At 37.1% G+C, this 23754-nt stretch overlaps 1 protein-coding gene across 3 annotated transcripts in view; it reads left to right on the forward strand.

The window, feature by feature from the left end:
* The window catches only part of TBC1D19 (TBC1 domain family member 19), a 152728-nt gene extending 130205 nt beyond the window's left edge, over nucleotides 1–22523 (forward strand). The window contains exons 18-21 of one of the 3 annotated variants that reach the window (XM_055434264.2): nucleotides 717–808; nucleotides 8435–8556; nucleotides 14968–15038; nucleotides 16037–22523. In XM_055434264.2, coding sequence (XP_055290239.2) covers nucleotides 717–808; nucleotides 8435–8556; nucleotides 14968–15038; nucleotides 16037–16111 — 360 coding nt within the window. In that variant the 3' untranslated portion in view covers nucleotides 16112–22523. Of the gene's footprint in view, nucleotides 1–716; nucleotides 809–8434; nucleotides 8557–11608; nucleotides 11948–14967; nucleotides 15039–16036 lie in introns of those variants that run through there. The other 2 variants (XM_055434265.2, XM_055434263.2) reach the window with 2 other exon arrangements.
* Nucleotides 22524–23754: the final 1231 nt, after the last annotated feature.

Raw genomic sequence — 23754 nt, forward strand, 5'->3', positions numbered from 1 at the left:
CAAAGAACAACCCTGAGGAATGCTGCACTGCAAGAAAGACTTTATTCAGAGTTGTCAAGTAATTAATGCACTTGAAAACCCATCTGCTTTGTACTCTACAATGCCCTTTTAGAAAAAGTAGATTTCAGTTTTTTAAAAAACCATCCTTATACTCAGTAATCAAACATTCTTTTTTGATGATATCCTGACAGAAATTTCAAGCAGTCGCTCTTTCCCTGGGCGTGGTTTTCAATGAAAGAGTAAAAAAACGCAGGAAATATTTTCCCTGATGGGTGAGGCAGCTGAAAGAAAGGAACATATGGAGGAAGAAAGTGAGGGTGTGGCTACAGCACTGGAGAAATACCTGGAAATTGGACTGCATCCAAAAAAAACTAATTTTGCTGACCCTAAGTGATAATGTATGCCTTACAGAGCAGCAGGCTTTCTAGAAAATGATGTTTTTCTTGAATTCTGAACATTACTATATGCCAGCTTATGCAGGGAGCCTCTTGTTGTTAAAAAGGAGGCTCCTTAGCATATTTATAAGAGTGAGTGTCCATAAAGAGGGATAAACTTATTTTTACTGTTTTAGAGATCATGGGTGCATTTCCTGTCTTTGGCTTTTAAACATTACTGACGTTGATCATCTTTTTCTCATTTCTATTTGAGTAATCTGACGGTAGAGTTCACTTTTAAATACTAAGTTATGCATTTCTCTTGTGACTTATTGTATCCAGGGTATTGTGTCACTCTGTCTGCTGTTTGAAACTCTTCTGCAAACTTATCTCCCCCAACTCTTTTATCATCTGCGAGAAATTGGGGCTCAACCGTGAGTATTTTTCTCTCCTAATTGAAGAATAGATTGATATCAGAAGGCTCTTTTTAATCATCAAAGATGCAGTGATTTTTTTCAGAGAAATTAACATTTTCCCCCAATAAAACAAGAATTGCTGCTGCTGCTAAGTCGCTTCAGTCGTGTCCGACTCTGTGTGACCCCGTGGACTGCAGCCTACCAGGCTCCTCTGCCCATGGGATTTTCCAGGCAAGAGTACTGGAATGGGTTGCCATTGCCTTCTCCGAGAAAAAGGTACAGAGTAGTTGGTTTAACACAATGAGGTGCCGGCAAACTTTTAGGATCCAGTACATAGGGTAAAGGAGTGACGTAATGATATGCAAGTTAAAAAGTTCACTCTTAAAGTCTGAGAAATTGACAAAAGCAGCCTGTATGTGCAGGCCTCTCTGTCCCTGGGATTCTCCAGGCAAGAATACTGGCTGCTGCTGCTGCTAAGTCACTTCAGTCGTGTCCGACTCTGTGCGACCCCATAGACAGCAGCCCACCAGGCTCCCCTGTCCCCGGGATTCTCCAGGCAAGAATACTGGAGTGGGTTGCTATTTCCTTCTCCAAAACAATAATTATCAAGTAGTAAATTAAAACTCAACATTGTGCCAAAAATTCTTGGAAGACTTACCAAAATCCTGATAAATTCTGATTTGCTTGGATTTTTGTGCTTGGTACAAGAATCACCAGAGGACTAATTCCAGTTCATAGTGGAAGATGGTGACCAAACTGAGGTAGAAATCTGTGGAAACGAATACTACCTGAGAAATACGATAGTACTGAAATTGCCAGTTTAGGCCGGATTTATCAGAAGACAACTGTGAAAGCCAGATCGGTCAAAGTCTGCCATCTTTCACTGAGTGAAAACCAAGTCAGTTATCTACTAATGGTTGTACACTGTGATTTTTCCTTCCAAAAGCTTGAATTTTTGTTTATTTATCTCAGTATGAGTTATCAGTAAATATCCCAGTGCGAGTTATCAGTGAATAGGTCGGGTACCTGTGGACCTCATTATTATTGGTTCTCTTTACTCTTTTTCAGTTAACAATGTCCATGGCAACAGAAATTTCCAAATGATTTATCAGTGTTTTGTTATGGTCTTCCTCTTTGTGTACCTCTCATCATTTATTGATAACACCTAACAATCTTTCTTTTATAGCCAATAAAAAATAGAATTCTGTTAATAATTATTATTATAAAATAAAATTGTGGCAGAAATATATTCAGTTCAGTTCAGTTCAGTCGCTCAGTCGTGTCCGACTCTCCGCGACCCCATGAATCACAGCACGCCAGGCCTCCCTGTCCATCACCAACTTTTACACATGTATTTTTTTTCTTGTGGTAAACTGACCTCATTTTTTATTATTGTGAAACAAATATTTGTATGTATCTATGCTTTTCTGTAGACATTTAGTTAATTATTATAACTAAAATCCTGATATTTTCCTAGTCTATTCATATACTTTAATCATTAAAAGGAACAAATTTATTTCAATAAATTATGGTAAACATCAAAATTCTAATAAAAGGAAAGTATAAAAATTCAGTTGTCAGGCTAGAAATCAATTATTAAAAGACTTTCGTGAATTAAAACTAATGCTATTGGAAAGTTTTAATTAGAATTTAATTTTTTTACTAGATATAGGACTTTTAAGGCTATCTCCTTCTGCTTGAGTACTTTGTGCATTTTATCTAAGTTATCATATGTATGGACATAAATTATTCATAATATTCCATAATTATTCTTAATTAGCCTTTTACTATCTTTAAAATCAGAGTGACACTACCTGTCTCATTCCTGAGATTGATATTTGTATCCTGTGTTTCTTGATTATTCTGGTCAGAGGCTTATTTATTTTATTCTTTGAAAAAATCAGTTTTGGTTTCATTGATTTTCTGTTTTCCTATTTTCAGTTTCATTGATTTATCCTTTTTTGTTTTTTTCCTTCTGGGTGCTTGTTTTTGCTTTGTTTTGCTCATCTTTCTGCTTGCTTAAGGTGAAATTTAGAGAATTGGTTTCAGATATTTCTTTCCTAACATAAGCAACAGTAATGTTATAAATTTCTCTCAAAGCACTGCTTTACCTCTACTCAACAAATTTTGATATTTTATGTTTCCACTTTCATTCAATCAAAATGTTTTTTAATTTCTCTTGTGACTTCCTGTTTGACCATAGTTTATATAAAAGCACGTTGTTTAATTTCCAAATATTTGAAAAAAGTGTGATATCTTTCTGTTATTGATTTCTATTTTAATTCTATTACAATTAGACAACATGCTTCTTAAGATTTTAGTTCTTTTAAATGTTGTTGTAGATTGTTTTATGACCCAGAATATGAGCTACCTTGATGAATCTTTCATGTACACTTGAAAAGAATTCATTTTCTGCTACCGTTGAGCAGAATGTTTATAAGTGGTAATAAAATCAAGTCTTTTTTAATAATGTTCAAGACTTCTCATTGTTAATTTTCTGTCTACTATTTCTATTGATTATTGAGAAAGAAGTGTTAGAGTCTCCAATTATAACTGTGAATTTGTCTTTTTGTTCCTGCATTGCTGTATATATATATATTTATTTCATGTATTTGACACTGTTTTTAGGAGAATTGATCTGTTTATCATTATGTAATGTCTTTTTCTAGTAATAAATCTATGTCTGATATAGCCATTCCAGCTTTCTTTTTATTAAAATTTATATAGTGCATTCTTTTCTGCCCTTCTACTTTTAGTGTATTGATTATCATTATTGTATTATCTTTAGTGTACTGATGTCTTTAGTTCTCGGGCTTCCCTTGTGGCTCAGCTGGTAAAGAATCTGCCTGCAATACGTGAGACCTAAGTTCGATCCCTGGGTTGGGAAGATCCCTGAAGAAGGGAAAGGCTACCCATTCCAGTATTATGGCCTGGAGAATTCCACGGACTACTGTCCATGGGGTCGCAAAGAGTTGGCCAAGACTGAACTATGTCTGATATAACCATTCCAGCTTTCTTTTTATTAGAATTTGTATAGTGTATTCTTTTCTGTCCTACTTTTAGTGTATTGATTATCAATGTCTCTACTTTTCAGGTGGCTTTCTTATCAAAAATATATTCAGGTCTTTCATTGTGGCAGTATATCTTTAACTGGTGTGTTTATTCCATTTATATTTAATGTAATTGATATTGGGTTAAAATAATAACGGTGGATACTATTTACTATTTTGATAGACTTTTTTGTTTGTTCATGTGCCCTTGTACCACAAGGAGATCCAACCAGTCCATTCTAAGGGAGATCGATCCTGGGTGTTCATTGGAAGGACTGATGCTAAAGCTGAAACTGCAATACTTTGGCCATCTCATGCGACGAGTTGACTCACTGGAAAAGACTCTGATGCTGGGAAAGGTTGGGGGCGGGAGGAGAAGGGGACGACCGAGAATGAGATGGCTGGATGGCATAACCGACTCTGTGGACATGAGTTTGAGTGAACTCCAGGAGTTGGTGATGGATAGAGAGGCCTGGAGTGCTGTGATTCATGGGGTCGCGGAGAGTCGGACACGACTGAGCGACTGAACTGAACTGAACTGATGTGCTCTTTTTTCTTTTTTTTTTTCCTCTTTTCCTGCCTACTTTTGAAAATTTTTTATTCCATATTTATCTCCAGTATTGAGTTATTATTTACACCTTTTAAAAAATGTTTTTTGATAATGTCTGTCTTAGTTCAGTCTGGTACAATATATTACTATAAACTGTATGGCTTATAAACAACAGAAATTTATTTCTCAAGTTCTGGAGACTGGAAGTCTAAGATCAAGTTGCTAGTATGGTCGAGTTCCAGAGAGGACCTTCTTCTAGGTTGCAGACTGCTGACTTCTCATTGTATCCTTATGCGATGGAGAGCAGAGAGGAAAAACAAGCTGTCACATGACTTTATGAAGTCACTAATCCCCATCATGAGAACCTACTTCATCTTATCTAATCCTAATTAACTTCCAAGGGCCACATCTCTTTCCTAATACTATCACATTGTGGGTCAGTTCAGTTCAGTTGCTCAGTCGTGTCCGACTGTGACCCCATGAATCACAGCACGCCAGGCTTCCCTGTCCATCACCAACTCCCAGAGTTCACTCAAACTCATGTCCATCGAGTCGGTGATGCCATCCAGCCATCTCATTCTCTGTCTTCCCCTTCTCCTCCCGCCCCCAACCTTTCCCAGCATCAGAGTCTTTTCCAGTGAGTCAACTCTTCGCATGAGGTGGCCAGGGTATTGGAATTTCAGCTTTATCATCAGTCCTTCCAATGAACACTCAGGATTGATCTCCTTTAGAATGGACTGATTGGATCACCTTGCAGTCCAAGGGACTCTCAAGAGTCTTCTCCAGCACCACAGTTCAAAAGCATCAATTCTTTAGCGATCAGCTTTCTTCACAGTCCAACTCTCACATCCATACATGACCACATTGTGGGTAGTTTCAATGAATTTGGGGTAGAGGTGGGGACACAAGCATTCAGGCTGTGACAGTGCCTTGGGCTTCCCTGATGGCTCATCGGGTAAAGAATTCGCCTGCAGTGCAGGAGACATGGGTTTGACCCCTGGGTCAGGAAGATCCCCTGGAGAAGGAAATGGCAACACACTCCAGTATTCTTGCTTGGGAAATCCCATAGCGTTATCAATAAAAAAATGTACATGCCTTAATTTAAAAATACTTTATGCAGGATTTACAATATACATCTTTAATCTATCACATTCTATTTTCAAATATACTCCAGGCCTGGAGGGCTTCACAGGCAAATTCAACCAAACATTTCAGGGAGAAATAATACCAATTATTGTTTTTCTCTGACTGCTATCAAGGTCTTTGTCTTTGTTTCTCAACAGTTTATGATATATCTGGACATGGATTTCTTGGGTTTATCCTGTTCAGGGTTTGTTGACCATCTTGAACTTGAGGGTTATTTCTTTTGTCAAATTTAGGAAATTTTCAACCATTACTTCTTTTTTTAGGTTTCATCTTTATTTTTTTTTCCAAACTTTAAACGTTTTTATTTTGTATTAGGGTATATCCAGTTAACAATGTGTGGTAGTTTCAGGTGAACAGCGAAGGGACTCAGCCATACATATACATGTATCCATTTTCCCTCAACCATTATTTCTTCAAATATTTTTTTTTCTGTACCACTCACATTCATCTTTTCTTCTGGAACATAAATATTAAAACTTTTGTTCTTATCCCACAGGTTTCTATTTTAAATTCTTTTTATTCTGTAGGTCAGATTGGACACTTTCTATTGACTTATACTTAAATTCGCTGGCTCTCTCATTGTTTATTTCCATTTTGCTGTTGGATTCTTCCAGTGAGGGTTGCTTTGTTGTTGTTATGTTTTTGTATGTTTTAGTTCTAAAATTTCTATTTGGTTTTAAAAAAAGTCAGAATTGTACATTAATAAAAGCAAATTCCACTGTATATAAATTATACCTCAATAAGCTTTATTTCCTCTGGAGAAGGAAATGTCAACCCACTCCAGTACTCTTGCCTGGAAAATCCCATGGACAGAGGAGCATAGTAGGCTACAGTCCATGGGGTCGCAAAGAGTTGGACACAACTGAGTGACTTCACTTTCAAGCTTTATTTCTAAGAAACTGATTCTGTGCTAGATATACGAGGGAGCAGGGAGGCATGGTATGTGATACTGTTGGTTTAACAAGACACTAAGAGAGATCCATAAAATGAAACTAGTTGAAGTTAATAATTTAGACTTGAAAGTGAATTTTTTTTGTTTTGGGCCATGCTGCATGCCTTGCAGGATCTTAGTTCTCCGACCAGGGATTGAACCCAGGTCCCCTGTAGTGGGAGCGTAGAGTCCTAATGGCATGCCAGGGAATTAGTGAACTTTTAAAATTTAAAACATTCACTGGCCAAAAGTTTTTTGGCATCTATAAACTGATATTCTAAAACCAACCAAGAAACTTGCCTTATAATACTACTGCCTACATGTATTTGTCATATTAGAGCAATAGTTATATAATATTGAGGAATTTCTGAAACTTGGGGGTCCTTTTTCAATCTTAGGAAAATTAATATGACATCAACAAAGGCAATCTCTGGATCCATTTTCTCTTTTAAGAAAAAGTACCTATTTATATAATATTATGACAGTTTTAACAAAGAACTTGGCTAAAACCTCTCAGGGGCAGTCAAGTGATATTTAATTGCTAATAGATAGTAGAGAAATATGAGAGAGTATTTTATCTCTTCAGGCACCAAAGCCAGGTTTGTTTCCTGATTCTAGAGATAAAATATTATTGTAACATAACCTCGTTATGAAACAGTAGGATCTCATACTTCTTAGGATTTTTTTTTCCACAAAATAGAATTTAATTGAATTTTCTGGTTGATCTTTCAGAGTTCTGATGACCTCCTTTTTAAAACTAAAGGGTTGAAATCAGAAATCTATTTCTAAGTTCCCTTATAGCTTTTCTATTTTATTTTTCTTTTGCTAAGTTCAGTCGTGTCTGACTCTTTGCAACCCCATGGACTATAGCCCACCAGGCTTCTCTGTCCATGGGATTCTCCAGGCAAGAATACTGAAGTGGGTTGCCATTTCCTTCTCCAGGGGATCTTCCCAACCCAGGGGTCAAATCCATGTCTCTTATGTCTCCTGCGTTGGCAAGTGGGTTCTTTACCACTAGCACCCCCTGGGAAGCCCCTTATAGCTTTAAAACTTATTTTTCCCTGTCTTTTTTGTATCCTTAGTAGCCATTTGAGTGAAATCTAGGAATATAATTTATTGAATTGGAAAAATATGCAGCTATAAGTATTTATTTAAGTATCTTGAATAAAAATTCAAATAATCTTGGCTTGCCTGGAACTGTTAAAACTATAAGATCACCTCATTGGTAGCTAATTAGTACACACCCTGAAAAACAAAATGTAGAAGTGAGTTTTCTAAAGAATAAACTACAACATAAAGTAGGTCTCGGGAATATAATTCTTTCTCTTAATACTTTTGGAACCACTAATTTGGGAACTCAAGGTTTCTCAGCTGAATTTTTACAGCTGTTAATAGAGTACTTGAGTTTTTTAAAATTTATTTTATTGAAGTGTAGTTAATTTACAATGTTGTGGTATGGCAACATTGTGGTATGCCATCTACTGTGTGGCAAAATGATTGAGTTATATATATTCTTTTTCATATTCTCTCCCATTATGGTTTATCACAGGATATTGAATATAGTTCCCTTTGCTATACAGCAAGACCTTGTTGTTTATACATTCAATATATAATAGTTTGCATCTGGTAATCCTGAACTCCAATCCATCCTTCTCCTGTTGGCCTTGGCAACCACAAGTCTATTCTCTGTATCTATGAGTCTATTTCTGTTTCGTATATAAGTTCATTTAAGATTCATATTTTAGATTCCACATATAAGTGATATCATATGGTATTTGTCTTTCTCTTTCTGACTTAATTCACTTAGTGTAGTAATCTCTAATAATGTTGCTGCAAATGCCATTATTTTATTTCTTTTGTAAGGCTGAATAGTATTCCATCGTATATGTGTAGAGTCCTTGAGTTTTAAATGACTGTGATTTTTAAAACCCACACAGGTAAAATATCTTGTTTTTCTTTGTTTATAGACTTCGCATATCATTTAAATGGATGGTTCGAGCTTTCTCTGGATACTTAGCTACAGATCAACTCTTGCTTTTGTGGGACAGAATCCTAGGATACAACTCTCTGGAAATTCTTGCTGGTAAGAGTAAGTGCTTGTTTATAAAACACATGCTATTTCTATAGTAAATCCTTTCTTTTCTTTCTAACATTTACCATCTATAATTGGAATTGGAATCTACAGTTGGCTGTCATTTCTAATTCATGAACATTTAGTCGATTTATCTGCCTTAGAGGACAAGGACTGATGTTCTGCAATCTAAATACGCCTGTGGAACTGCCCATCACCAGTCTACTCCTAGTCTTTCTTCATTGCTTCCAGGAATGTCGATTTCCCCTCCCCTGCTTCTAGTCCAGCCAGGACATTTGTTCAGTCTCAGCACCTATGAGGTTTGTGCAGCGGAGTGTAGGTCTGCTTCCATTCTTCTGCTGACTCCTCTGATTATCTTATAGTTCTGTTCTGTGCCTGTTCTCAGCTACTACCTAAAAGCCAAACCAAGGCTGAGCTTCCCTGCATAGTTGAAATCTCTGTCTGTGAGTAATACATAAAAGTTTCCCCTTTAACTTATTCTCTTAAGTCAAAAAAATTCAACATTTTTTCAGAAAGTCAAACTTATCTTTTATTTAATAATTAAGCAGTTCTTACAGCAGATATACACAGAGGGCAACTGTATGATAACACATATGCCACAGATTTCTTCTATTATTTTGCTTCTCTGCATGTGAAATAGATTCAGTTGTTTCTATCACCAGGTTTATTAGGGAATTCAAATAAATATTACAGGGTTTTCACATGGGTGGAGAGCTGAAAAGTTGCCAGAGTTCTGGTTCCAGCCTTCTCCAGTTGTGTGATACTGAGCAAATTATTTAAGCTGTGAGAGCCTTTATTTCTTTACCCAGTGACAGCATTGTAAAGTCACCTCTCTGGCCATTTGGAAATAGTGCTTAATTGAAGACCCTTTTCCTGGAAAAGATTCTCTAGGTACCATATTAACATATTTTTGAATGCTGAGAGGTCTAGAGTAATTAGGTGGTATTTTTGAAAGGAAAGTTAGCATAATAGTAAAGTGCCATGAATATAACTGTTGCCCCTGGTGTAATCAGAGTTATCATTTACTAAAGTTTTTAATAACTCCCAGTATCCTTTCATCTCAATTGTTTTTATTTATTTTTTGTTTAATCTTTTTTTAAAATTTTAATTGAAGGCTAATTACTTTACAATATTGTATTGGTTTTGCTATACATTGACATGAATCCACCCCGGGTGTACATGTGTTCCCCATCTTGAACCCCTCTCCCACCTCCCTCCCCATATCATCCCTCTGGGTCATCCCAGTGCACCTGCCCCAAGCATCCTGTATCATGCATCAAACCTGGACCGGCGATTCGTTTCACATATGATAATATATATGCTTCAGTGCTATTCTCCCAAGTCATCCCACCCTTGCCCTCTCCCCCGGAGTCCATCTCAATTGTTTTTAAAGCCAATACAGATATGAGTTAGGAAAAAAAAAAAGTTCTGTCATCACCTCTTTTGGCTGAATGGCTGTGATACATACCATCTAGAGATGGAAGGAATCCTAGAGATCATCAAGTATAGCTTCTTTTAAATATTTCTGGCAGGTAATACTTATCCTGTGTTTGAACATTCAGTGTTGGGTAATCCCTGTCTAAGTTTCCTATTTCATTTCTGGATAATATAACTTGTTAAAATGTACTACTGTTGCACCAGGATCATCATCATGTTTTTTCTACTCTCTCACCCTCATCTTTCCCCAAAGTCTTCTGTTTTCCAGGCTAAGTAGTCTTGTTTTTTGCTAACATTTCTCGGGTGACAGGATTTTAAGATTTTCCACCAAATGATTCTTCTGGGTATTCATCAATTTTGAAGAGCATTATATTAATATGTAACTTTTTGTATCATTTCAAAAAGATATTAGAACATATTAAAGAAATGGACTAAATATTAGAAAGTACTTTCTAATAATTCAGTTCAGTTCAGTTCAGTCACTCAGTCGTGTCCAACTCTTTGCGACCCCATGAATCACAGCACGCCAGACCTCCCTGTCCATCACCAACTCCCTGAGTACACTCAAACTCATGTCCACAGAGTCGGTGATGCCATCCAGCCATCTCATTCTCTGTCGTCCCCTTCTCCTCCTGCCCCCAATCCTTCCCAGCATCAGAGTCTTTTCCAGTGAGTCAACTCGTCGCATGAGGTGGCCAAAATATTGGAGTTTCAGCTTCAGCATCAGCTCTAATAATTAGGACCTTCCAAAAGTAGAATGGGCGTTTTAACTGTCATCTGAAGGGTTAAAAGATTTTCTATCGTGAACGAAATGTTAAACTCTAAGACCTCAAAGCCTCTTCCAATTTAAATTCTCCCTTTCTGTGACTTATCATGCCCTCAGCAAACTGAAGTAAAAGAGAAATGAATGTTGAATGAAGTGACATGAAAGGTACTCTGCTGCATGCTTAATAATTAATAAGGTATTGATGCATAGGTAGAACGACAGTCCACACTGTTGCAGCCGTTCATTTTCTTAGAGTGTTTTTTAAAAAACCAACAGGGAAGAATTGTAGAACATCTAGAAATGAAATTAGACTGATGGGAATTCCTTCCATGGAATTCAGATAAAGAGACATAAGGCAAATAATTGCATGTAGATGCCTGGAAAATTCCATGGACAATGGAACCTGGTGGGCTACACTCCATGGGGTCGCAGAGTCAGACATGACTGAGCATGCGTGCACACATGTATATACGTTAGTTTTGATCATTTTATACATTTTTTTCATCTGAGTATATTAGAATAGAATATTTTGGGACCAACTTTTTTGCTCAAGTGAGTTTATATAATCTTTATAAATATTTTAATAAATATTACTGGTTTCAACTGTGAACTTACTCAGGCCATTTGAAGAACAGTTTAAAGCATGGGTATCTTAATGTTCATGATAGAGTTGCTTAAAATTCATGAGAACAATTTAAAAGACCAAAAGTAAGTATTTGAGTTTCTATATTTCATATAAAGCATGAATTCAGTTGAAGATATCCCAAAGTATAGAGCTTTTCCAAATAGGAAAAGGAGTATGTCAAGGTTGTATATTGTCACCCTGCTTATTTAACTTATATGCAGAGTACATCATGAGGAACGCTGGGCTGGAAGAAGCACAAGCTGGATTCAAGATTGCTGGGAGAAATATCAATAACCTCAGATATGCAGATGACACCACCCTTATGGCAGAAAGTGAAGAGGAACTCAAAAGCCTCTTGATGAAAGTGAAAGAGGAGAGTGAAAAGGTTGGCTTGAAGCTCAACATTCAGAAAACAAAGATCATGGCATCTGGTCCCATCACTTCATGGGAAATAGATGGGGAAATAGTGGAGACAGTGCCAGACTATTTTTTGGGGCTCCAAAATCACTGCGGATGCTGATCGCAGCCAGGAAATTAAAAGACGCTTACTCCTTGGAAGGAAAGTTATGACCAACCTAGATAGTATGTTAAAAAGCAGAGACATTACTTTGCCAACCAAGGTCCGTCTAGTCAAGGCTATGGTTTTTCCCGTGGTCATGTATGGATGTGAGAGTTGGACTGTGAAGAAAGCTGATCGCCGAAGAATTGATGCTTTTGAATTGTGGTGCTGGAGTAGACTCTTGCGAGTCCCTTGGACTGCAAGGAGATCTAACCAGTCCATTCTAAAGGAGATCAATCCTGGGTGTCATTGGAAGGAGTGATGCTAAAGCTGAAACGGCAATACTTTGGCCACCTCATGCAATGAGTTGACTCACTGGAAAAGACTCTGATGCTGGGAAGGATTGGGGGCGGGAGGAGAAGGGGACGACAGAGAATGAGATGGCTGGATGGCATCACCGACTCGATGGACATGAGTTTGAGTGAACTCCGGGAGTTGGTGATGGACAGGGAGGCCTGGCGTGCCGTGATTCATGGGGTCGCAAAGAGTCGGACATGAGGAGTGACTGAACTGAACTGAACTGAACTGATAGAGCTTTTCTCCTTGGCAAATAAGCCTGCTCTGTGGAAGGGCTGGGCAAACCAAACATGAGGTAGACAGAAAGGAACTTCTGTGATGTGACACCAAGATAAATAAAGGTTATGAGCACATAAGCATTTTGAATGCTGAAGTTAATTAGTAACTACTCTTTTATTCTCCCTCTTATCTACCTTTGGAAAAACTATTTCCCAGCATGTAAAACTCTTCCCTGCTACAGCAGAAAATTTGACCATCTTGTCAAGCTTTCACCAACTCCATTAAATTACACACAAAAAAGGAAATAGTGACCACATCCCTTAGCTTATAAAATGTCTCCATTGTCAAATATGATTCTAGATATTAGAAAACTATAAAGAAGTTGCTCGTCCACAGAAATGGTTTTCTTGGATATTCTTGTAAAAATGGAAGTTCAAGGACTTTAAAGTACTTAAGTTTTCACCATTTGCAATTAAAGGGTAAATTCTTTGTTCCAGATCTCTTATATCCATCTTTATATATTAAATAATTCCTAACTAGTTCTAATGCTTTTTTGACAAGCTTTCCAAAATCTGTTGTCCCCTCAAAAATTACCTGTGCTCCCCAGTCACTCTGCCTCTACCTGGGGAAATTAAGAAACCTGGATCCTGACATCTACTCCCCAGGAACAGCCACCTACCACCATCTACTCCTCAGGAATAGCCACCTAGCCACCTGATCCACCAGAGCATGTATCGCCATGCACTATCCTCAGTCCATCTCTGGCAAACCATTATTTTTTAAAATTGAAGTATTGTTGATTTACAGTGCTGTGTTAATTTCTACTGTACAACAAAGTGACCAGTTACATGGATATACATTCTTTTTTCATTCTCTTTTCTATTATGGTTTATCCCAAGGGAAAACGATTGTGAGGGTCTGAAGAGAAGACAGTTAGGAAAGCACACCGGTTTACACGTCAGGGATGAGTCATTACTGCTTACCTTCAATCTCAAAAATTTCATCACACAGTGGTTAAATGCTTGGGCTCTGGGACCAGCGTTGAGTTTTCTCTCTATTATTTTCTACCTGTATGACTCTGAATATGTCATCCAAACTCACAGTGCCTCAGTTTCTACATTAGTAAAATGGGGCTAACAGTAGTAATAAACACAGAGTTGATATGAGAATTAACTGCTCTTATGATTATTATTTCCATAGTAGAAATGTATTTTTAACAATTATTTGCATTATCTATGCAATATACTTAGGAACCAGTCTTCCAAATAATTGTAAAGATTCCTTACCATTCATTTCCTAAACTTCAAGGACTTGTTGGGTAGGGAATGCACTACCACTATGGTGATGAAAAAAATAGGGAGAAGTCGAGTCACCTCTGAGCAGTACTGTTTCCTTATCAGAGTCTCCAGAAGCTCTTACATAGTCCTTCCATTGTTCATGATGACTCGTTCCCTTTCGTAAGGTTTTATGGTAGGTTATATAATAAGACATAATGCATATCAGCATTAATCTCTTTTCATATGCATATGACTAATGGGAACAAAAATCTAGATGTTTTCTTCTCAGTATATATTATTGACCTTCAAGATATTCTATAATGGTTTGGTTTTTTTTTTTTTTCAAAGTTTCAACTTTTCTTTTCCTATAAGCAACATTAATGCAAGTGTCAGGATCAATCCCCACAGTGGCCCACCCAACAGACATACCCATTTATGACACTCTAGGGATGGGGGAGCCTGGTGGGCTTCCGTCTATGGGGTCACACAGAGTCGGACACGACTGAAGTGACTTAGGAGCAGCAGCAGGAAAGTCAATCCCATGGACAGAGGAGCCTGGTGGGCTGCAGTCCATGGAGTCGCTACAAGTCAGACATGACTGAGCGACTTCACTTTCACACATTGGAGAAGGAAATGGCAACCCACTCCAGTGTTCTTGCCTGGAGAATCCCAGGGACAGGGGGCCTGGTGGACTGCCGTCTGTGGGGTCACACAGAGTCGGACATGACTGAAGTGACTTAGCAGCAGCAGCAGCAGCATAACAACATTTTTAAGGAAAGACATACTTGTTGCCACAATTTTATATAGATACTACCTTGATACGTATGAAATATTATCTGATACATTTAAAAATTCAGTCTACGTGTAACTTTTCAGAAGCCTTTCCATTGCATCAGTAAGAAACACCTGCATCAAAATAAATGTTCATAAGGCAGTCATTATATCTACCATTTAAAAACTGTTACAATTGAAGCCGTAGGTATGAACGAAACAATTTATAAAATGGCTTTTTAAAAACCACTAAAATTTTCATTTTTTCCAAAGAAAATGAAATGCCCTCAGATACTGATCTCCAGAGAAGGAAATTTCCATTCCTCACCAGACCTTAACTGAATGCAGTTGTGTTAAGCACCAGTTCTGAGTTCTCATTGTGGGTTTTGGATGTAGCAGTAAATTTATCAGGCTAATGGGTAAGCCAGCAGTTAAAATAGTGTTCATTCTTTTCCAGTCCTGGCAGCTGCTGTGTTTGCTTTCCGAGCAGTGAACCTGATGGAGGTGACATCACTGGCTGCAGCTGAAGTAAGGATAAGTTTCGCTGAGATGGGATGGAAATAGTTTCTGAGAGGTTGCCAGGCTTGGGTACTTCAGTCTTCAATGCATAGGACACACATTACTCATAGCCTAATTTTTTAACTTGAGTAATGCCTATAAGTTTTAAGCTAAGTAATATTAAATATTCAGAATTCCTTAGTTACTTGAAAACAATGTTCTTGTGAAGGGGTCATAAACAAGGTTATTATGAGAAACTGTTATAACTTTTATGGGAAGCAAGATACCTAGTAATTTTGATAGAAACTATTGAGACTTGTGTTGCGTTTTCTTATAATTGTTCACATCCGTGTGTTATGCTCATAGAACAAAGACACACTAGTTGAAAGAATTAAAGAGCATACATTTGGTTGATACAGTAAAGATACATTGTTTTGGTTATTTTTAGTAGTGAGTTAATTATTAAAGCTGGTTTCTTTTCAGTAGTATAACTTATACCTGAAACATGGTTCAATTAAGTAGTGACTTACAATATTACTCTATTTGTTATCTCTCATAGAAGTGCAATTTTATCCTTAAAATAGCTGCCTACATTCTTTGTTTAAAGGGAAGAGGATGTTTATGCATCTTGCAACTGAATAAACATTAATTCCTTCTTAAAATGATTTCCTAAAGTCAGTTACTCCTTACACTAGTATAACAAGACTAGGATTCATAATGTACGTTTATTTATAGAAGCAAGTTGAAATGTCAGACCTCTTATAAACTCATGCTACCTTGTATATTTGAAGAAGGCTCAAGCTAAAGTCCAGGTTATTTTCTACTGCACATTTGAGCGTTTTGCACACGTTCTAACATTAAGATGTTCAGAAAAGAGAAGGAAGGTTGTAGCTTCAGATTTGGGACCAATCTGAAACACTTAGAGTGTGTTGATGTCAGAAATGCATTGTAATGGCTTTTCTGTGTCTACTTCAGAGGCTTCACTTTGCTGATCAGATATTAATCATTCCTTTTGTTTTTTGTTTCAGGCAGTTCTTGCTGACCTTTCTACTTTAAAAGTTATGCCTCTTCTTCAGATTTTTCTTTTTGCTACGGTCACCTGATCTTCTGCAAGGTCACTGACAATACATCTAGTTTTTCATTAAAGTAATCATGAACTATGCAAACTCTGCATAAAACCAAAATTAAACTTTGCATAAAGCCAATAAAGATCATGTTCCCTTCTCAGTTAAACCTAATTTTTCACTTTTTGAAATAAGTCTGCACACCATGTATTGCACTGCATGCTGTTGATTTTCAAGAGAGAAGCAATAGACATAACTTCTGCTAAATCGAGCATACTATATAGATAATCCTGACTTGTAAAAGGCATGTAACTATAAATGCAATAAGAACGAAAGATATTGTAATAAACTTGAATAGGTAATGTAGCCTCTGGGAGAATTCTCTTCTGTCAGTTTGTAAATGTATCTCTAGATAATGAATCATTTTGTCTTATAAATTGCTCTTCACTCAGAGCAGGGGTGGGGTAAGATGTGAGAAGACTTGAAAAAGATAATGCTTTTTAGTAGGAATGAAAATGTACTTTGGTGTTTTTAACAACTTGTCTCTCATCAGAGATCTTCTAGATCTCTCTCCATTTTATTTCTCCCTTAAAGGTCTCTCTTGGAGAAGGTCAGATACAATTGTTTGCACCTGACAGTGTTTTGATTCATGACTTTCTGAAAAAAAGAAAATTATGGAATGATCGCTTCAAATTACTCAACTTTCCATCTCTTGGTTAGAAGACTTGACACTTCTGAGGTGTGTTGCCAAAGTTTCTTCCCTCGGAAGTATCCAAAGGAGACACCCAAGAACTCAACGAAGGGAATGAAAAATCAAAACCATGTGCACTTTGGCTGAAGCTTGGTTTAACAAGATTTACTTCTAGGGCAGAGCAGCTTAGAGAGACCAGAAGCAGAGACTGAAGACATTGTGCACGGCATCAATCTTATTTTGGTCCTATTATAAGTGGAGGGTCTTGTTTTATATTACTTCTTAAAAATCTAGCATTTCTGTAATATGGAATGATAGATTGTGGGGGGAAGAAGTCCAAAAATCAATGTCTTTCAATTTTATACTCAAATTCAAAATTCTAATCATTTCAATAAAATTCTGAATCAATATGTTGATAGTCTTACTAAATGTCTAGAATTGTACAAAGTTTTATCAAAATCTATTTTCCGAGTCTTTCATTTAGAGAGTATATTTTAGGAAATGTATGAGGTTTAGCCCAGCACCATAACTGTGGTGGAATTTTATATAACTACTAGTTATTGATTTGAAATTCTATATAAATGCTTTTATTCATCAGGTACTTGTTGACTTTGAGGACTAAATAACGACTGCTAAGTCACTTCAGTCATGTCCGACTCTGTGTGACCCCATAGACGCCAGCCCGCCAGGCTCCCCCGTCCCTGGGATTCTCCAGGCAAGAACACTGGAGTGGGTTGCTATTTCCTTCTCCAATGTGTGAAAGTGAAGTTGCTCAGTCATGTCTGACTTGTAGCGACCCCATGGACTGCAGCCTACCAGGCTCCTCCGTCCATGGGATTTTCTAGGCAAGAGTACTGGAGTGGCTTGCCATTGCCTTCTCCAAATAACGACTAGAAGAAGCAAATAACCATTTATTCAGTAATTGATTCTTAATAAGCTCCACTTTATTGCTTTTGAAGGCAATACGGTTATGATCAGATGCTTTGCCATTCTGTGTACACAAATGCACCTTGATCACAGGACAAGCACACACCTGTGACTGTTAGGAAGAGAGTTCTGAACGATTAAGGTCAAATGTGTACAGATACACCTACCTTTGGTTTCTTTCTTTAGGAGAATATTCATAAACTGCTTTAAACATAGCAGTGTAGTAGTGTAGTAGGAGAAATATTCGACTGGAGAGTTCTTGTCCTAGCTTTAAATCCCTAGATAATTTAATCTCCTTTATCTGTAATTTGGCTGTGGGATATGGGAGACAGGACAGGCAACTGGAAGTTTTATATTTGCTCTGTTTACCTGACAGGGTTGAGTAAAACCAAATGAGAAAATATATTTGAAAGTTATTTTTTTTATTATTATTATAATTCTACAAAGCACCAAATACAAGAGGTTGTCAATAATTGATTTTACATATGACATTTTAAGGTCAAGTTGTAGAAAATAATATGTGAAGAGTGCCCAACTTTATTAGCATTTGTGTGACTTCATTTGATAGTTTGAGACCTTACATCTATAAGAAAAGAAAAATTTAATAAACTAAGACATAGCAGATCCTTTCATTTAGAAGGGGTGGCTCTAGCCAGTAGTTCTGAATCTGAATCCAAAAGCCAAGCCTGATAGGCTGCCACACATACCCTCTCAGCCATGTGCTGCTCCTGGCTGCTTGTTAAAATACTGCATGAAGACAGGTTGCCTTGCCCACTCCATCTCTCGCTGCACTCCTCTTGCGACTTCTCCTTGCCTCCTCCCTCCAGAATTCTCCCACACCATCTCCTACCAACCTCTGACACTGCCTCACATAAGCTCTGCCAGTGATCACAAGGATCTGAGTGACCAGTGATAATTACATTGTTATTCTACCTGTGGTGTTCTCACTTGGGGTGAAATAGCCTAATAGATTGTATTTGGCTCTTCTGGATTTCAATTCGCCCATTAATGTAGTATGTGTGACCTTATATTATGGAAGAGTTTATTGAATAACCTTTTTTGATCAGAATGTTTTGGTAATGCAACCTTCTGGCTAACTGAAATTTCCAGAGTGTCTTAACTGCGTAGTACCCCCTTACATTTAGCACATCCTCTCTACCTATTCCATAGAGAAAATAGAGAACACTAAACTTGAACTCCCTCAGTCTTCCACTTCACAACTTAGCTTTATTCCCCTATTGTTATCTCCTTCTTCCTAGTCTCAGGAAGTATCTAATCTGTTCTTACAGCTCTCTAAATACAGGTTCGATTGTGTCGCTTACATGCTTAAAAATTAAACAATACCCTGTTGCCTTAAGGGTAAGTTCAGGCTCTGTAGCAGAGTGGGGGGAATCCGCCACAGCTTGGTCTTTCCGTTCCTGTGTTCTCTCACTGATCTGTTATCCTGTGCTTCACCCTCACCAGATTATGTGCTGCTCCTCAACCAGCTATGGCCAGGTACTTTATCTTTGCCATGGACCTCCATTTTTCAAGGCCCCACCAAAAATACTCTCCTGTTGTGAAGATACCCTTGAGCCTATAAACTGGAATTAATTACCCCCTTCTCTTTGTTCTCATCAAAATTCTCATTTAGTAATATGGTGCTTAGAGTAGTGATAGTTTTTTGCATATGTGTTGTCTCACATCATTTTGTTCTGAAATCAGTTTTCATTGACTAGTCCTAGGAATGGACGATGAAAGAAGAAATCTGACCGTGTGTTTGTACCCCCTGCCTTGTTCTAAAAATTGTTGGAATCTGTTAGCTCCTCGTCAGGACATATAGTCTCCCTTCTTCTACAAATACTCTAATTTTTATCCGGAGATCTACCTGTTCCTCCATGTACTTCAGATGAGGCTGACTCCTGCTTCCAGGACCTCTGGCTCCTGGTCAAACTATCATTATGTATCATCCCTCTGGCTCCAGGGATCTAGTGCAAAGGCTAAGATTGTGCAAAATTAGTGAAACTTGATTATGAGGCTTTGGTTTAATCTTTCAGGGAAACTGGATATGAAAAAAATATAAGATCTGGAGCTGCTGTGGCCTAAGAATGCAAAGAGTGAGAAGCTGCTCTGTTGACCTTTTTAATTCCCAGGTCACACTCCACCAGTCTATCCCTGGACTGTTTTGTTACATGAGCCAAAAGATTATCTTTGCCACAAAAAGGATCCTAACTGATGGTGTAGTTATTTTACTTTTTAGGAGATCCTCTACTTCATGAGTTATCACTATTTGGTACAGGACTCCTATCTGCATGCTGGTTAGACTAGAGGAATCTTTTAGAACTTTTTTTCAGCCAAGACACTCCATGACCTTACGAGGATGAATTCTGTGTTCCACACCTACTAAGCTACCTGCAGTACCTTAAACACATGCTGTGTCTCTCACGCCTCTGGCTCTTTGCCCACTAGGCACTCTGCTTGGAATGCCCTCTCGTCTCTACCTAATTCTTACTTGAACCTCAAAACCCAACTCAGGTTTTGCATCATCAGGGAAGACTGCTTCTTTTATGAATTCTCCTCATGTCTCAGTTATACGTAAGCAGTATCCTAATCATATGTTAGCTTGTCTTTCTTTTCCACTAAACTCATTCTGTTTCCTTAAGGGGAAAAGCTGGTTTCTTTTTCAGCTTTATATCTCTAGAACCTGGCCTAGTGCTTGCCCATAGTGGGCTTTAGTAAATGCTTATTGAATGAACAAATGAAATCATCTAACCTAATTCACTCATTTTACTGATGAGGAAAATTGCTCAGTTCAGAGTAATAACTTGCTTGTTCCAGTGTCACTCAGCTATTTTACCTACTAAGTTGATTTCTGGAGTTGCCTGTGGAAATCCAAAAAGGAATATTTCAAGAGAAAAAATGTAAACGCTTGGGCTCACTCAAGTTTTTTCATTTAAATCAACTTTATTAAGATATAATTTTGTACAATAAAATGTATGCATTTTAATTACACAATTCTGTAAAATTTGACAAATGTATATACTCACATCACCACCACTGCAGTCAAGTTACAGAACATTTCCATCACCTGGAACAATTCTCTTTATGCTCCTTCCCATTCGATCTTCCATATGCACATTCACTCCAAACAACCATTGATCTGCTCTGTTCCTAAACGTTAGAATGGTCTTTTCTAAGTTTCATGTAAATGGAATCATGCATATGTACTCTTTTGTGTCTGACAGCTTTTGCTTAATGTGATGTTCTGAAATTCATCCAGGTTATTTGATTAGTTTTCCATTCCTCTTATGACTTGGTAGGATTTCATACAATTTGTTTACCCATCATGGTTAGTGATATCAAAGTTGTTCTCATGTTTTGGTGTATTATGGATACAGCTTCTAAAAACATTTGTGTGCAAGCCTTTACATAGAATATCTTCATTTCTTTTGGGTAAATATCTGGGAGTAGAATTGCTGAGTCATATGTAAGCATAAGTTGAACTTTGTAAGAAACCTCCAAATTTTTCCTGACGTGGTTCTACCATTTTACATGCCTAATAGTGTATAAGAGCTCCAGTTGTGCCAAATCTTCACCAACACTTGATATGATCATGTTAGTCATTCTAATAGGTGGCTTTAATTTGCATTTCTCTAGTTACTTAGGATGTTGAGCACCTTTTTATGCTCATGTGCCATTTATAATACTCTTTCACAGTGTGTCTAAATCTTTTGACAGTTTTTAAACAGTTACCTGAAGTTGTAAGAATTGTTTATTCTGTTTACACTTCTGTTATGTAAAATTTTCTCTCAGTCTGTGGCTTGTCTTTTCATTTTAACCATCTTTTAAACAGCAAACATTTTAATTTTGTTGAATCAGTTTATCCATTTTTTTATGGTTCCTGTTTTTTGTCTCCCGTCTACAAAGTCTTTGTATAACTCAAGGTCGCAAAATTTTTTTTTCCTATACTTGTTTCTAGAAACTTTATAGTTTTAGCTCTTACATTTAGGCCTTTGATTCTTTTTTTTTTCAGTTAACTTTCATGTATGGTACAAATTAAAGGTTGAGGGTCACATTTTGGATACGGATACACAATTATTTCCAGCACCATTTGCTAAAGAAACTATCCCTTTACGTCCATACCTCTGTATAAAATCAATTGACTGTATTATCTATGGGCTTCTTTCTGTACTCTCTACTCTGTTCCATGGATTTATGTCTATACTTATTCCAGCACCACACTGTCTTGATTTTTGTAGCTTTAGAGTAAATCTTGAAATCAAGTAGTATAAGTTCTCTAATTTTGCTCACCTATATTAAAACTCTTTTGGCTATTTTAAGTTATTTGGATTTCTAAATAACTCTTGGAACCAGCTTTTCCATTTGTACCAAAAAAAGTCTGCTGGAATTTTTTCTTTTCTGTTGAGATAGCATTAAATCTATAGACAGGTTTGGGGACAATTGATATCTTAACAATATTGAGTCTACCAACCCATGAACATGGACTGTGTCTTCATTTTCATTAGCTCTTATTTAGTTTCACCCAGTATTTTGTAGTTTCCCATGTAGAGTTCTTACACATATTTTGTTAAAATAATTTTACTTTTTTATGCTATTGTAAATAATATTTTTAATTTCAATTTCCAATGGTTTGTTAATATATGGAAATACAATTGCTTTTTCAATATTGACCTTGTATCCTGAGATCTTGCTCAACTTACCACTTTTAGTACCTCTTTTTGTAGCTGCCCTAGGCTTTTCTACGTATACAATGTCATCTATAAATAAAGACGCTTTTACATTTTTTTCAAATCTATGTTATTTTCTTCCTTTGTTCACTGACTAGAACCTGCAATAGAATACAGAAGTGTTGCAGCTCATCTAATTTTAAATATACTTCTTTCTTGAATAAATGCCACAAATATTTTCAACATATGTCAATTTACTAGTTTGACCAATTTAGGGATAAAATAATGGAGAGGAATGAAGTAGATTCAGAATGAGGTGGGAAGACATACAAAGTCAAGATAATTTTGCTCAAAGTTTTATGTTGCTGATGATCCAAATGGCTTCTTCAAATTATTAAGCAGTTGGCCCCAGGTATTCATGTCTTTGTTATGTTAATTAGGTAATTCTTTCATGTTACTTCAACTATTCTTTATCCCTAAAACTTTTTTCTTAGATATGTGATATTCATATATTTATTCAAGAAACATTAAATGCTTACTCAGAACATGAGACTATTCGGAGTGCCCAATGTTTATATGTAAGTTTGCTTTTTCAGTAATAAATGTGGTAAGAGACTGCTTCTTATGGAATTAGAATACTAACACCTCTTTTTTGAAGTAATGGTGCTATCCCTCCTATGAAGAATAATGGTCCTGCAAAGATTTTCATGTCCCAGTACCTGAATCGTGTGAATCTGCTACCTTACATGATAAAAGCACTTTGCTTGTGTGAGTAACTTAAGGAATTTGAGATGAGCTTTTATCCTGGATTATCTGGTGAACTCAGTGTAATAAGGGTCCTTATAAGGGAAAGAGGAAGGCAGCCTGGAGTCTCAGAGTCAGAGAAGGGTTTGAAGATGCTTTGCTATTGGTTTTGGGAGCGGAGGAAGGGGCCATGAGTCAAGGAATGCAAGTGGTCTCTAGCAGCTGCATAAGGCAAGGAAACAGATTCACCATAGAGCCTCTCGAAGGAACTCAGTCCTGTTGACACCTTGATTTTAGGACTTCTGACTCTGGGAGCAGTAATCAATTTGTGTTATTTTAAGCCTCTAAGTGTGTGGTAATCTATTACAGCAACAACAGAAACCTAGTCCACCTCCTCTCAGATGAATTGGATTTATTATATTGACTGTTACCTATGACAATAAGTCCGCATTGCTTGAATTCTCTTACCTATAAGATCTATGATTCTACCTGTCCAATTCCTCTCGTGATTTTTATAATATTCAAATAAGATAAAATTTGTAAAGTATTTTGAAGACTACCTTCTACCACTCTGGTGCTGACAGGGAAAAGATTCCCCGAAGTTGGACTTTTATAAGGCAAGTGTAATAGAGGTTTCAAGGGATATGCTTTGC

Source organism: Moschus berezovskii, chromosome 5 (genome assembly GCF_049115385.1).
Source record: "Moschus berezovskii isolate FMDL1 chromosome 5, NW_MosBer_1.0, whole genome shotgun sequence".
Lineage (NCBI taxonomy): Eukaryota > Metazoa > Chordata > Mammalia > Artiodactyla > Moschidae > Moschus > Moschus berezovskii.